This window comes from Lineus longissimus, chromosome 6 (assembly GCF_910592395.1).
Source record: "Lineus longissimus chromosome 6, tnLinLong1.2, whole genome shotgun sequence".
NCBI classification, from domain to species: Eukaryota; Metazoa; Nemertea; class Pilidiophora; order Heteronemertea; family Lineidae; genus Lineus; species Lineus longissimus.
Genome location: NC_088313.1, coordinates 2,393,368 through 2,408,957, shown reverse-complemented (window position 1 = coordinate 2,408,957; position 15,590 = coordinate 2,393,368). Strand labels below are relative to the sequence as shown.

General features: G+C 40.4%; 1 protein-coding gene across 19 annotated transcripts in view; it reads left to right on the top strand.

Annotated features, from left to right (window-relative positions):
• Nucleotides 1–15,590, top strand: part of LOC135489758 (nucleolysin TIAR-like) — a 278,040-nt gene that overhangs the window by 47,460 nt on the left and 214,990 nt on the right. For 2 of the 19 annotated variants that reach the window (XM_064775269.1, XM_064775265.1), the window contains exon 1: nt 8,993–9,235. The exons of 10 other annotated variants lie outside the window; for them this stretch is intronic. Coding sequence is in view for 2 of the 9 variants with exons in the window: in XM_064775271.1 (XP_064631341.1) it covers nt 8,889–8,903 (15 nt within the window). In the remaining 7 variants the exon portion in view is untranslated. Of the gene's footprint in view, nt 1–8,809; nt 8,904–8,992; nt 9,236–15,590 lie in introns of those variants that run through there. 7 more of the 19 variants (XM_064775271.1, XM_064775268.1, XM_064775266.1 and 4 more) reach the window with 7 other exon arrangements.

The window sequence follows — 15,590 nt, the reverse complement described above, 5'->3', positions numbered from 1 at the left end:
GTGAAGGATGCTTTAATCAGGTATTCGCTACATTTTCTGCAGGATATGCTATTTGTTCTTCTGTTTTGATTTCATTAACATGTTTGTTAAAGATTCGAATTGCCGCACTTTTAGATTTAGGAATCATCTATTGTAATTAAAACTGCCAATTTGTGAACGACGCAAAACAGTTTTACCACCTGTCATTCAAACTGATCAATTAAGAAGTCAAACAATTCCATTCATTTCTTCGATATCCACTATTATTCCAATTAATGCTGTCAAGTAAAACAACAGAAGTTCAAACTGTTCAAAACATGCCTCAAGCATCAGAATTATTAATGTCAACATCACAAAATCACATCAACGAATCGATGTGATCCCTCCTCGATGTTTGCTTTGATCGAGATCAATCGTTTGCCGTGTGCTGGAGGAGACACTGCAGCCGAAAATGTGTCCAACAGACCAAATTCCACCCCCAGGCTCACATGGAAGACAGACGCATTTTAATAATGTCCTTTTGGTGTGGTTTGCTCATGACTTATTCCAACTGAATCAGTTCTAATTTAAGTCCGTGCTTATTTTGCTATATCTTCTGGTATACATTAGTTGCTTTCCCTGCACATTTCAATTGAATTTTTCAGAAGAACCTGATCAGCTGTACATTGTCTTCAGCCGTTGCACATATTCTCTGATTCTGGCTGAGGTGAATTATAAAAAAATGCTTCGGGGACAATTATTACAAAGTGAGAGATAATCGCATGATTTGCCTTAAATGAAATTACTGATGAATTTCTGTCAGAAACTGCTCATAGATAAACGAAAATATCTTGATTTGCCTGCAGTAAGACATATATAATTGTAAAGTGTTTAGGCATATCTGTCTGTAACTAATGCTGCCGTTTGATAGTAACTGAATCGATTTTGAACTCAATAATTGTCTTTGCATTTAATCTTTAAGTGGTCTGGTGGTGTAGTGATTAGTGTAACAGAAGGCTACCAGTGGGTGATGAGTTCAAACCTCACAGCTGCTTCTTTTTGTCCCTGTGACAAGATGCATTATAAAGCATCTGCCTACTTCTCCTGTCAGGATTTTAAAAAAGATTATAGCAAAAATTTCCAATTTCCAATTGCCCTTTATCATTCTGACTTGATGCACATTACGTGTTGTTCCTTGCCTATAAAATAATTTTTTAGCCTTGCTTCCTTAATTGCGATTCTAGTGATAGTCGATGTTGGAGGTTCACTACATCCTGCTGACATGCAGCTTAAGGGATTTTGGATGTTACTGTGGTTACAAATGTTTAAAAAAAGAGGAAAAGTGGGATATCATCTGTGGGCAGTTGGGTGTTCTGTGATTGATCGAGTACCAAATATTGCAGATAGTCAAAGGCTAGTTGCTGCCGCACTGCAAATTAAAAGGGCAGATTTTTCAGGCTGACATCTTATAGCGACTTCTTACAGTTCGTGCTTTGCTGAAAAATCAGATGCCTTAGTACAACTTTCTCATTCCCTGAACAATGCTATAGTGTTTCACAGCAAAAACAAAAATTTCTGTAACATGGTCCAAATTTTCCCCCCTAGATGATGAATCCATGAATGTTGTTGGTACCTTTTGATACAACTCAATTTCGAGAATCTTCAGTTGGTGCTGGCACTGATAAATCTGATGTCCTTGTAACCTTTGATACACTTCTGTGTGGTCTAAATTCCCTTAAGAAAGCCATATTTCAGAGAAGAGTCAGAACAAAGCTTCTTCTCCAAGAGAACAAGTGAGAATTTCCGCAACATGTTCCAAATTTAACATCTGGTCAATATTGCCTGTGTTCCGCCAAGATTAAACTCACAGTTCTTCACAATTCATCCAGAAAGCCATAACTCAACTTGATAAATTGCTACGAGTGCAAAACAGAGGATCAAACGTATGGTACAGAAATGACTCTGGATTAAACGCTGCCAGAGAAATTCATCAGTCGTATACTCGGCGTTCCCCATTCGTTCCCTGGAGGTTTTTCGTGTCAGGGGAATCCTATCGCTCACTCACATCTGCTGGAGGTAAAAGGGTTGAACCGTACCAAGATCATTTGAAGTTTATATTCGCTGATCCGCAGTTGATAAACTGGTTTGGAGATCACATGGATCATTGGCTTGCATTACAAGAGATATTAACCCTTCAGGTGTTTTTTCCAAATTTTGCAAATTGTTAACTCGTCAAATCTTTGAATTAAGATTGTCAAAATGTGACTTAGGATAAGATTTGAATTGGATTGTTTTTCATATGACTAGCCTTGGGTTATTGAATGATATTCCAATGGAGTTATCAATTAAAAATCATTGGAATAAGGTGTAAAAAGGATTTCCAATCACTCTACCGTTATCAATTAAAAATCATTGGAATAAGGTGTAAAAAGGATTTCCAGTCACTCTACCGTTTCATTTGGTCAATCAATCAATTGGCCTCAGATGGTCAGAAAGGACGGACAACATCAAATCAATGCTGGTATAAAATGAATATTAGTGATATGCTACAGTAACTCAATGAATATTCCAAAAAGAAATATTGGTGTGGATCAGACTGGGATGGAAAAGGTAGGCGTCCAATAAAAAACTTTGGCATAAAATCCATGCTGAGATGAAATATGGAGTGAGCTCATCAAAAAGTTCACGGGTGTAGTTAAAACTTTGGCATGGTGCGATAAAATATGTAATAAGCTGTGATATGGCTGTAAAGGTCACGCATCCAGTTGATAGTACCTGCTACAGCATCAAATCCGGGGTAATATCGATATCCCTGTCAAATGTGTCAGATATGTGAGGCAAGTCTCCATTTCCTGTGAAAAAGCGAGGACTCGGGTATAGCATTTCTATTGGACGGCGTAGGTTATTTGCCCACATTCTCTCATTGTAAAAAGTCTGATCGAATATTTCCAGACAGCACGAAAAACATTCAATATTTGAAAAATAGCACAGCGGGTTGGGTTATGCTGGGATGAACTGGTGAGCAGGTGAAGTAGGAAACAGTTGCAGAAGACAACATGTATAAATATTAGCCAAGTAGAAATTTGGTTTGGTATCTGAGAGAGCGACCATAGTTCTACTGAAGACTATGTTGAGGCAAGTTACTGCCTCCCACTCTGCGTTAGGTCCAGGTACTCTTGCCTGCAAAATCGTAAAAGCGAAGTGCCTGTTTCAAGGATGTAGTATATGGGCTGATGTCCTGTCTTGATAACAGAGATAAAATAGATTGCAAAGAACCAACTCTCCCTCGCACTCCGGGTCTACACCTATCCCTTGCACTACCAAGTCCTCCCAATCCATGTATTCCGTGACCATGATTATGCACTGTTCATACTCGCGTGTTAGGCATTCCTTGACGAGATCAATTGATCTTAGGTTTACATCAGCACGGCGTAATATCTCATCGGCATTCTCGCCACCCCCTTCCACTCGTGGCTTCTTGAACTTGCTTGCAGTAAATTGTCGACGGATGTGAATTAAATCAGGGAATGTGTGATACTTCACAATAAATCTTCCATGAAACTGAACGGGGTGCACAGGGCCACGGTGTAATAACGGATGGCATTTGCGCATAGATTTTTTGAAAAAGTCTGTGCATGTTGTTGTTGCATTTGCGAAATTGCACATGCCATCCTTGTCGATATTCTGTGACATGTTGAACTCTCTGCCGTAAATAGTGCGGCAATTTGAGTTTAGACAGAAAATCCATCGGAGCCTGTCAGGACTTCTTTATGCAAGGACATAGTGGTGTTGTGATTACCGCGGGTTCAGCCATAGATGAGCCTGTCACTAGAAAAAAAACCTCAAAACCTCGTGAATAGTGGCAATGAAGGTCATAACTGTTATTGATCGAATTTTTTTATTTTCAGTCATTTGTCGAGTTCTTCCACTGACAAATGCTCAACTTATAAAGCCTCAATTTGAGTCGATGACTGCCTAAAAAAACTTATGTTTTGCACAAAGAATTATCTTATTTTTGCCATTTCCAGGCAGCAAAAAACTCATCTATCCACGGTGATGGTCAGCAAATTGTCATCAAATAGGAAATTGAAACAGACCGAGTTTATAGCAGACCTGCCAGCAGCAACGCAATCTTATACACAGTCATTACAGTGTAATGGCCCATTGGATTCTACTTCTGTGCTTCTCCATAAACTCTATGCCTTCACATTACACATTATTCCGGAACTTTACGTGTTATTCCAGAACCGTTCCATTTCTGGCTGAGGCAGGTGGCTGGCTTGTCGCGAGGCTTCAGCAACATTAGGCAGCCACTAATGAAGTAACATGGCACCTGGGTCTTTGCACCGCCTTAAAAAAGTTTCCGGTTTTTCTGGTTGGTTTGCCGCCCTTTTTGCAATAAGAAGTAATGAAACTGACAAGCAACTGCCTTGCCTACTGGCAATGTTCGAAAATTTAACAATGTACAAGAAACAAAAGAGTATGCATCACCAGTGTTTAAACATTGCTGTCGCTTGTTGACTCAATGTTAAAACGATGTCTCCCCATTGGGATTTTGGCATGCTATTCACTTAAAACGGAGCTTGCGTTGATGCATTCTGCAAGTAAACATTCAGACATTCAGTCACAAGTGCAGCCCTCGAGCGACTGACGGTGACTAAAAATTAAACAGACAACACCCTATTGCAGCACTGTCGTATGAAAGTAGCAATCACGGATTCCTGTCTTAACTGAATGGCTCACAAGTAATGGAAGATAAAGCTGTCTCAGTTCCTTCCTTTTTACCAAATAGGTTCTGCCTCGATAGAGGTTAATGGCACGACGTGATTCAAAACGAATCCGCCCCTTGCCCTTCCGTCTCAGTTTATTAGGAATGGTTGCATTCGTGGTGAGGGTCACCAGTGTAGCTCCATTACTCCCACTCCCGTACCACTTATGTGGGTGGTCATTACAGTCAATCATGTCGTTGTCTTGAGCTATTGAAAGCTGCCAGTCCTTTGTCAATCCGTCTCTTCTCGGTTACCAAATGGGATTTTCCTCTAGTGAAGTGGTGGTCAGTGACCTGTCTTCCTGTTGATCACAAGATATATGGGAAAAAAGCAGAATTGGAGAACACCTTTGAGCTTGGCTGATGCCATATACTTTAGGGGATTTGTTAGGATGCTTCATAAATCAATACTCATTGGTACCATCATTGTCTCCTGCTCTCTACTGTCTATCAGCCCCCTCAACTTCCTTGTGAACTGCGGGTCAGTTGCTGCAAGAATTCTTTTTCCTGGATACATTATTAGATAGTCGAGGAAAAAAGCAAAGAGACTCGTTGCTGCTGGCTTAATAATTTTTTGTGGGTGGCCGCAATATGAGCAGATTTCTCAAGTTTCTGCCTGGATGTGGACATACATTTCTTTCGGAAATGACTGTTTCTCCTGCTCTGTGGCAGGTCAATGGTCCTCTTCCGTTTAGTCAGGAATATGCTGTCAGTGTTCTGGACATGTAGTAAAAGGTTTCTAGGCAGCTCCTTTGAAGAACTAGGCATGTTTTTCCTGATACCTTGAACTGGTTATCAAATGGATAACTCACCTACAGTACTGTTGAGTCTGTCGTGTTGTCCATCATCGTTCATTGGGGGAGCACATCTCTTAACTGGTCGAGCGAGATGACCGAAACATGGCGCAGGAGTGGAGGTATCGAAAGACGCCAGCCCATCAGCCAGTAAAATACCAAATAATCAACCAAAGTGGGAAAACACTCTAGTAAAACCAGGTCATTGCAGATCGAAGAAGACACCGGAGAGAAAATTAGTTCTGGCTCAAGGTTAATGGCTTTAGACTCCACTGTGGCTGTCCTAATGCTGGCCTCATCTATCCCGCCAAACCTCAAAGGACACGTAAGAAAGTTCAAACGTCTTAAAAATCCATTTTACCAACGACCCCTAAGAATCAATAAACTTCGACCTGTGAAGGCGAATGGAGCAGTCTTCATGAGAAATGGCCATTGAAATTGAAATTCCATTTCAGGTTTTACCAATCATTGCAAATTTGACTAAAGTGGTTATTTTGCTACAGTTGCTTGAGCAGATCTTTTTGCATCCAATAGTGTTTGGTGCCTCTTTTTATCAAGATTATTTCTATTCCTTGAAGAGTTTTAAACTTTGTTAGTAGTTGAAGTTTCTTCCAATTCCAACTCTAATTCACCAAAAAATTACATTTGAACCCTCTTATTCAGCATCTAAATATGGTCCAATTTGAAATAGGCATAATGTCTCCTGGTAAATTTTGAAAGCAGACTTCAAGTTTTTCCCTCTCCAGAATAGATCATTGTGGCATCATAGGACAAATTGATAAAAGTTATCTTTACATGTAGTAAACAATGCATATAGTGCACATGACATCATTTATTTCTACACAATTTCCTTAAGATAATGTGCGCTTTATTTCAACTGCTGCACCCTAAACCACCTCATGTTCACTCAATTAGGTCTGATTCATGTCAAGTTTACCAGACTTCCTGTGCATCTGTGTACAGTTGTGTATGCTTTAGATAGGTATTGCCAGAAATAAACTTGAAAGGTTTCCATTTTGGCTCAAGCCTTCAAGAAATATTCGTAATTGCTGCATTAATTACCAAATCTAATCGAGGCAGTCTTTGATGATGTGATGTTTTAGATTCTAAAGGGCAAACGTTGGGTTTTAGACGGCTTAAAAACCTTCAGGCACAACTCGATTCATTTTACGTTCTTCATAACATTTTACATTTTTGCATATTCAAAGTAGGATTTTGATATCTCTTTAATACATTAAGCTTTCCTTCGAGGAGTTATTTGATAAAAAATCTCTAGCGAGTTATGTTTTTTTTACAATGAAGCGGGAGAGATGGATTATTTCTTAAAGTAGAATAAAGGTGCCTGAGGTGGTTCTCTATACTTTGTGTGTGACAGTTTCTGTCCAAAAACTCAATACAAGAATTGTTGGAGTTGAATTTTTTATGCCATTTGAATTGGAAAGTGATGAGTATTAAGATGTGTTTAGGAATTTTTGTAGTGGGTTTCGATATTGGAAGACCTCAGGAGAGATATTTGTAGCCGTCTCTGAGAGAATTAAAAATTTTCTGCATTTCTGAGTTTTACTTTCAAGTGAAGTGGTCTGTTGATGGAAGTTAGTACAATTTGCATTAAATACGTCAGAATATGCTCGGAGTGAAACTCATGAAAATTTGTGGTGTCTCTGTATCTTGACTGGGTTATTATGTTCATCAAGATAGGAAACAAACTCACTCTAGGATAGAGATGTTGCTTAGAAATAAAAAAAATTATGTCATCAGCATTAGGTCAGTCACTGGTTTTTGGAGTCTTATTAATAACCTGTTTTGAACTCTGATGACACTTCTGTTAAATTACCCACAAGGTTGATGGTCTGAGGAGGGCATGTTTGTTAGAGATGTGTTACATGGGTGTGTGCAGGCACGCCAGACCCTGATTGCTGAGGGCACTGGTGGAGAATTGGCCTGTGGAGGACTTGGTAATAATTCCATCTGAACATTGATGAAACTTCTGCGCCAGTGACCAGGGACCAGTGCGCCATGGAGGAGAAGCCATCATGGCCTGTCATGAGTGAAGACCAATAATTGGCTCGCGGGAAAATTAGTATGGTCATTATTTGGCGCAGTGGATTGATGGACAGTTCGTTGATATGAGCCGAGTGATCATCCCGGTCTATCTCAATCGAGGGACCACTGGGGGTAGGGAGGGTTTTCATTTGATTAAACTGCTACTAACCACCACAGGGTGTGTAGAAGTGTCATCAGATTTCACATTTAACCCCTGCATTTTCCAAAATTGATTACGCAATCGTCCCCAGAAACTTGAGAAAACATGTTATAGGGTGAGGCTGATATAACTTGGGAGAACATGTGATGGTGAGGCTGCTATAGGGTTAAAAGTTTTAGTCCTGGTCAGAACTCTTTGTCTTTTGTGGGTAGTTAGGGTATGCAATTCCACCTATCTTGGTCTGTATTGTCTATTGTCAGAGAGGACCTTTAGGGATCTAAGGGTTAAAGTTATAAAGAATATGAAGTTTTCAAAATGGCTCGAATTTCAAAAGCCTCCCCCTCTTGATATAATAATCAGTTAATACCGTTTTACGGTGCAAACTGATTGATGAGAGGAAATAGGTCATTAAAATGGTGATGCGATGGTGATTCATCTTTATCACCCTTGAGATGAAAACACTGCTTCCTCCGTAGCAGATCACATCTCAAGGGTTGGTGAAAAAGTCTGCTGACATGAACAATTGAAACTTCAGATCAAAAAGCTTGCACTGACTTTCCTTTGAGGTCTTATTTTGTTCCTGGTGTACTCTTCCAAGCGAAACATCCAAGGATGTCACGCCCACACAGAAGGCGTACCAACTATAAGTGGCTTGTTGAGGGATTCAAGCTGAAAGAGGGGGCACCAGAAAACCGGTTAGCCAAAATAGTAGTCACCAAGCTGTAATGCACTTTGAGTCAACTTGGTGCTGTGTGTGATGGCTTAAATACCTCGGGGAGGTTTAATAATGATTTCTGAAGGAAATATTTGTTCAGAAATGTCGGAGAAGACACTAGACAGCCTTTAGGTGGAGTTCAGTTGTATTGATGTTTCCTTCTCTGAGCAACTGGAAATAATAACCAATCCATGCAGTTTGTATTCATCCCCATGTCTTACGCTTGACGATGATAGAGAATACTAGCATTGCACATGTCCAAGTCGATTCCCAATAGCTCCTCAGCGATTGGCTGCGGGAAAATCCCGGTAATTTTCATATCGCTGAGCGATCTGTCGTCAGGTGATCGAAGAGCGAGTCACACACTAACACGGTGTATGTAAGGGTCCTGTAGCATCACGTTCTTACACTACGTTATTGAAAGTGCAACCAAAAACATCAAGAGAGAACATGAGACCCGATATGGTATGTAGATTTCGAGATTCGTAAAAATGTTTTGTTGGCAGCGATCGTGAGTGTGCGTTTATCAAATGATTTCCCGAGTGTCTCCGTGTGTGGAAATGATTTTCTCGATTCCCCGTTTGTCATTGATCATACCAGTGGGGAGTTCGCTCATCGTGAGTTGTGTAGTGCGGGGGATTTCTTGCGAGAGTGTGGCATTTAGGAGTCCTTATTGATAGCAGATTCTGAGGATCTATACGTCGTGATATACAAGTAGGTGATATATCATTCTCGGAGGCTCTTGCTGGGTTTACAATTAGAGTAGAGAATAGCCGTGATTGCTGATGCATTTTTCGGTAAGATCGTTACAGTAACTAATCATTCTCGTTTTCTTCTCTATAGATTTTGCAGGTGTTCGAGCTAATAGATGTTTTCTCTTTCTATACATTTTCCATTTTCCATTTTCTCGAGCATGCATTTTCTTGGGTTTTAACGTTGATGTCTTTGGTATCAAGTTGCTGTGATGAAGTTTCTATGAAATCGAGATTTGTTTGAAATTTTGTTATGAAATTGAGGGGTAGCATCTGGTATCAGTACCTAGTCATGGTCAAGTCATGCACTGATCGATAATTGTTATTGCTTCTGCATTCTTAGCTCTCCCTTCATAATTTTGTCTCATTTGGGACCGCTAGGTGATTGGGGAGGCAGGTTTTTGGGGTTGCTTTACATATTTTCATATTTCTTGTCAACTTGACAAGTTTTGATATCTTAATCCAGTGTTCAGTCTTTTTTCTGATGGCATGCTTTGTCTTTTTTGCTTTGAAGGGCAGAGGGGTAATAGTTTGCATATGATAACCAGTTGAATTGTTTGGGGGGGGGGGGGGGGAATGCACTGTGCAAACTCTTTTCAATCATATTTCTATGCATTCTTATAATTGTTGATTCTTGAATTTAAGCATGCATTTCTTGTCTGATGAATCCAACTTCTTTAACTCATAAAGTTTTTCATATATCTCCATCAGTTAAATTTTACTGAATCATTAAAATATTTTGAAAAATTGATTTAATTTGATTATTTATTGACTATTCGAAACAGAACCCTCAATCAAAATCTTGCTGATAGTCCATAGACAGCTTTCACAATACGTAGAGCGCTCTTTCCAATATCGCCACTCCAATCGATAAAGCACTTAACGTTTTATTTGTGAGATTTTAATTCGGTTAAGATATTCAATTCGTATCGTTTGCCCTTATATCAATCGGAGCTGTTACAGGGCCGGAGAGTAGAGGTTGGGTTGGGTTATGTCCTGAGTGGTGCAGGGTCATAGGTGAAATGACGCATGAACTGTATAAGTACGGTACTATGAATTTATGGGACGTCTCTTCCATTTGAATATCCATGAGGTTGGAGGCATCGTCTATCAATAAGGGGAAGCATCTTTTTTAGTGCGGATATCTGGTATTGGAAAGAAACTCCTTGGGGTATATCTTGAGATCACTTTGATATTGTCAAAACATCTGGAGGGCCTGATGGAAAACAGGGGTCTAATCGGGAACACGAAATGGTGTGATGGGGCTGCTTTTTGGGTGAGCCGTTCTTGCAATCTGCTCAGACATTGAAGATAGCTCCAGTACTTGCTCAGCTCTATACCTTAAATCGATCCTATGTAAACCTGGCCTCAGTGATCAGATATCCACTTCCCCTCCTTGGGAACACTAATGGTTCGATGAGTCTGTTTCCTTGGTTGCTAATTCTGATCAAATCAGCCCATCGAGTATGGTAATCCTTGGAAACTGGTGTCCTCTAATCAGTGCGGTCACAGAGGGTTACACGTAGTTTTCAGACTTATGTGATAAGCTAGGAAATGACTGATTGGAAGATGTGGTCTTTGATAGCTTACTTTGTCTTTCTACAATAATTTGACCAATATGAATAATCCACCTCGGCTGTGGATTGCCCCTAATCATTGAAATCCTTACCTAAAAAAGGGTATCGAATTATGCAACTTACACCAAACCAAAATTACAACAATAAAAACATTTTCACGAGATATCGCATTCGACAGAGAAGATCCAATAAATCCACTGATGACGGTAGACATCGACAACCGCGAAAATAGTTGCAATTACGAAATTAAAATCCTGTGTGATATGCCAAGGGCAGTTGTAAAACGATGCTCAGAAATGTCAACCATCTTTAAAAAATAACATAATTCACCGTTTCGAAAAACTGCAATAGTCGTTAGAATTTTTGCCGCTCATCTTTCAAGTAGTGCGCTTTTTACGTGGCGACAGGAGTGTTTTAAGATTGCCAGAATCCATGCCTTGTTATTATGTGCACCACCTAGTTAGAATGATTTTAAAGTATCTGATCGTTGAAAGTCCTTTCGATCATGATTACATTATGCCTGAGCACACCTGGGCTTAGTTTTTTGCGCATGCTAGACTCTTACAAGATGGAGGCTTGTAATCTGGATGATGTGAGGTGTAGTCTTGATTGGATGACGACACTCAAACTAGAACATGTGTTCGCTTCACTGGCAAAATGAATTCCCTTGAAGATATCAGTGTGTGTATAAGTAGGTGGTGGGATCGGTACTTTGTGCCAGTGCTTTTGGTGTCTTGGTACAATTGACAGAGTAGCAGTTTAGTACCTCTCAGAGTTAATGTTGAATCAGTTCAACTCTTGATCTCCCTCATTTTGATAAAGTGACATGAGTCAGGCAAACCCGACCGCCTAATTTTCATGGTCATGAGACCAAACTTGAAAGTCTTTTTTTGAGAGGCGATACTTTTTAGAAGTAACGGTAACGGCCGATAATTTGTTGTCAATACTTGCGTTCTTCATTTGGCAAGCGTAGTCAAAGGGCTCCTTGTTTACTTTCTGCCAAGAAGACCAGACAAATCTCGGGACGTAATGCGATTATCAACTTTATTTATCAACCCTTGATTTTATCTGGAATGGTTAAAAGTAACTTAAACTAGGCCATGGCAACGTTTACAGAGGTTGCCAGTAGCAACAGTTGCTAGCCTATCAGAATCCGCACCCTTAAAATTTACAATCAACTCGAACATCACGTCTTACGCAAACAGGGATGACTCCAAATTGACTTAACTCTCAACGTCTTCAATTTCCCTTGCAAGGCTTTCACCGAGTGCTTTACTTTTGATTTCATTTAACATGTTATAAGGAAGATTCAAAAGGTTATAAAGACTTTAGAAAACTTTGTTTTTCGTTGAGTCAATTTGCCCGGGAGTGTTTCCATAGTGATCTCAATTGTTTCTGTAACATGGAAGGCACTAACGCCAAGTCGACACTTGGGAGTATGTTTTGTTTTCTGATTACAATATGCATGGCATGCCTGGGAGCGATTGTACACTCTTGTGGAAGCTTTCCGCACCACTGGTCCTCCGTGTTAGTTCTCAATCTGGCCCTGAGGGTCAAATTAGGCTCCTCTGTTCAACATGATATGAGTTTCTTCCTCTGACTGGTTGAGAAACTCGGCCTGAATACTAGGCTGGTGATGCTCAGTCATGTAGACCTTATGTCTGGAAGCTTGAGACAAGGTTTCTCTGGTTCTGGGTAAATAGATCCTGATTTGAGTAGCTGAGCTTTCCAAGCCCTTGAATCAGTTTACGCCAAATGAAAAACGACAAAATTTGCAGACTTTTGGTGTCGCGAACCTAATGCGGTCTACAGTATCTATCCGTCTACTTAGAGGAGAAATTTTCACCCTTATTGAACTTCTTGGAGGATGGATGCAAAGTCATGTAGCATACACCTTGGCCCCTGGCCATAGATTGAGTGGGGTTAGGTGAAAATTGAGCAGGTCAATGCCTTGTCACGAAGGCTTTGGTATAAACCGCCTTGTTATTGATTTCCATAGACAGCGCTGTATTACAGGTGTTGCCTCAATGAAAAAAGAGAAGAGAGAAAAAATCTTTCGGTGTGCTCCAGAGTCACGATCTGACTCCGCCAACATGTAGTGCAAGGTAGTACCCATCCTTAAATGTGAAGTGAAATCGATCGCCGCGTTAGAAAACCTATTTTCGTTTGTCTCCCTGAATGTCATCCCCAGGTGCTAGTCTCCTGTTACACGCTTGTTCAAGAAGATCACCGTCGATTAAAAAGGTGACGAGTGACAAAGAAATAGCGGATTTAGTTTGTGGTTAAGTCGAGAGAAAACCTCAAAGTGCATGTCTTGTGGGTAGGAGCACTTGACAATGTTCTGTGGTAGAGAAAAAAGTATTTCTAATTTTTTTAATGTAGATTATTTTGTACAAGGTAAGTTTTTTCTCCCTTCTCCTGAAAGAATCAATTTTATATAGTACTAGTAGGTTGTATGTGGAGGACGTCTGCCTTCCCTTACTGTTTTGAACCTGTCGGCCAGTCATGTTCAAAATTGCACCACCCATAGACTGGCAACACATTCAAAATCTTGTAAACGCTGGGTAGGTCCGAAGCTTTCAAATCAAAAGCCAGGGAAGGCACTGAAAAGAGAGAAAGAAAGCAATGAATAGGGATTTCAAATGCAGAAGAAAGAAAGATGGAGAAATAATACAGATTTTACAACTTCCTGACATGTAATATAAAGGAGCACATCAGGTAGAAGCAGATCATCTTCAAAAAAAATACCAAGATTCAAATAAATATCAAGATGTGTTTTCATGTAAAATTCATTTTCTTTGTGAAAAATTCTGACTACTCAGTTAATATGTGGTAAATTAATTCATAAGTCTCATCAAGGACACAGAATATTCTAATCCATCATAAATGAAAATCGGGTACGTGTACTGTCATCTTATATCGTAAATTCCCAACTAGAAACCCTATAGAAGGATCAGCAAGGAAGTGCATTAACTGACAACCAATCAAGCTAATCTTACCAAGGCCAGACTCTCGTTTAAATTGATGAGGTTGGATTGATGACCAATCAGCAGAATGACGGTCGGGGTAGCTTGGCGTGAGCGAAAGACCAAGGAATACGGTTCAGGTGTTTTCTTAAACGAAGTCGAAATGGTATAATCAGGTTAGCGTTATTACCATTGAGGACTGTTTGCTTGTGTTGGTATGGCTTCGGTTTGTGTCGTTAGCAATACCACCAGGCAGTTGATAGAGTTATATGCAGTGTTCATGGGGAAGAGGGGATGTTGATATTTTTTTGGCATACTTTGCATTGGTGGGGTTTCAGTTTATGTTGTTGGGTACCGGCTTGAGTTTCACAAGTGCATTGGTGTGGAATAATAAATTATACTAGACTGCAGTGAGCCAGAGATCAAAGAACATGTTGACTCTTAACCATATTACAGTGAAAGCTATGTGCCTGAACTTCAGTCAGGCTGTAGTGAGGCTTGTGTGGGTCTGTGGGGTTGTGTGGGTCTGTGGGGAAGGAGAATACAGAATCTTAAGACCTTCTTCCATTTGAGTGCAGTATCTTCGTGGAGTATTGTCGCACAGTCGACCATGGGAGAGATTACATTCAATGCAGTGTTATAGGCCAAGAGGCAGACAGCCACTCTGACACCATCACTTGACTTGCCTTTGACAAAAAAACACAGGTTGAAATATATCTTTCTATCCTGACCTTCTCGACGACTCCAGTGCTAGCAGTTATCAAATCATGTACCATTACCGTTACACAATCTTCCGACAGTGAGTCTTGATATGCAGCCAAAAGTGACCTTGACCTTGGCAATGTATCCATAAATATACAACACAAGTACCAGAGGCCGATGACCGCTCTGACACCATTGCTTGGTCTCCCTACCCAATCAAATATCCAATGACACCGCTCGCAACCTTTTCCAAATGTCAAGACAATAAATATTGATCGCTCAAAATTTCAATTTTCGCAGTTTCTTTGCCCTTTGAGTTGAGGAATCGCATGTTTAAATAGCTTTCCGCTATAGACGAGTAGTATGTCGTATAGTGGGTAGACTCCCGATTTAACGTTCCTTCTGACTTCAGTGCTGGTTGAGGTGTCCCTCTGCTAGCTAGATGCATGGCAATCCAAGGCTAACCGAGCCGCATATCTGCCTGAGTTCGTGTTGCGGAGTGATCTGCCACCTAGATGCCCTGCCGATCAAAGCACATCAAGCAGTAATTTGTCCGGGGGTGTATTTCCCACCTCCTAGATGAAGTTCTTGCCACAGCTGATGAGCTCCATCTACTTAGTGCTTTCTGGTTTTGAGGCATTAGTGTCTCTCCTTTCTCACCACCTCAATCGGTAGAAAGAACCCACGAGAATGCTTGCCACCAAAGGGTTGTGTGATCGTGAGCATTTATCAGCATAGAGAGTTGGTCTATTAGAAAACCTTTGCGGTGTGCCGCCTTCTTATTCCTCCACTCGTTCTGTCATGGACGTACTCACGTATGCTTCACTCATATCACCTCACACATTTGCCCATTGACAAGTTTTACTGACATCTACTGCTATTGGAATATGATCAGGCTCCACAGAAATTCACCACCGAGAGGCAAGAACCATTCGACGAACAAAACTCCTTTTTAACACAGGAAATACATTCCGCTCGGTCGGATTTCTCAACGAATGGTTTATGCCACATTTTGATTGGTTAATCGAATAATGTTGTGTGCGTTCGGGATTAGCCGTGTTTGGCTGATGTTTCCAAGGTCTGGGCAAATTCTTTTAAGTTGGAAAGTTTGAAGCTGTTTCTCTTAATAAATTCTCTTAAATAACAGGCGCACAC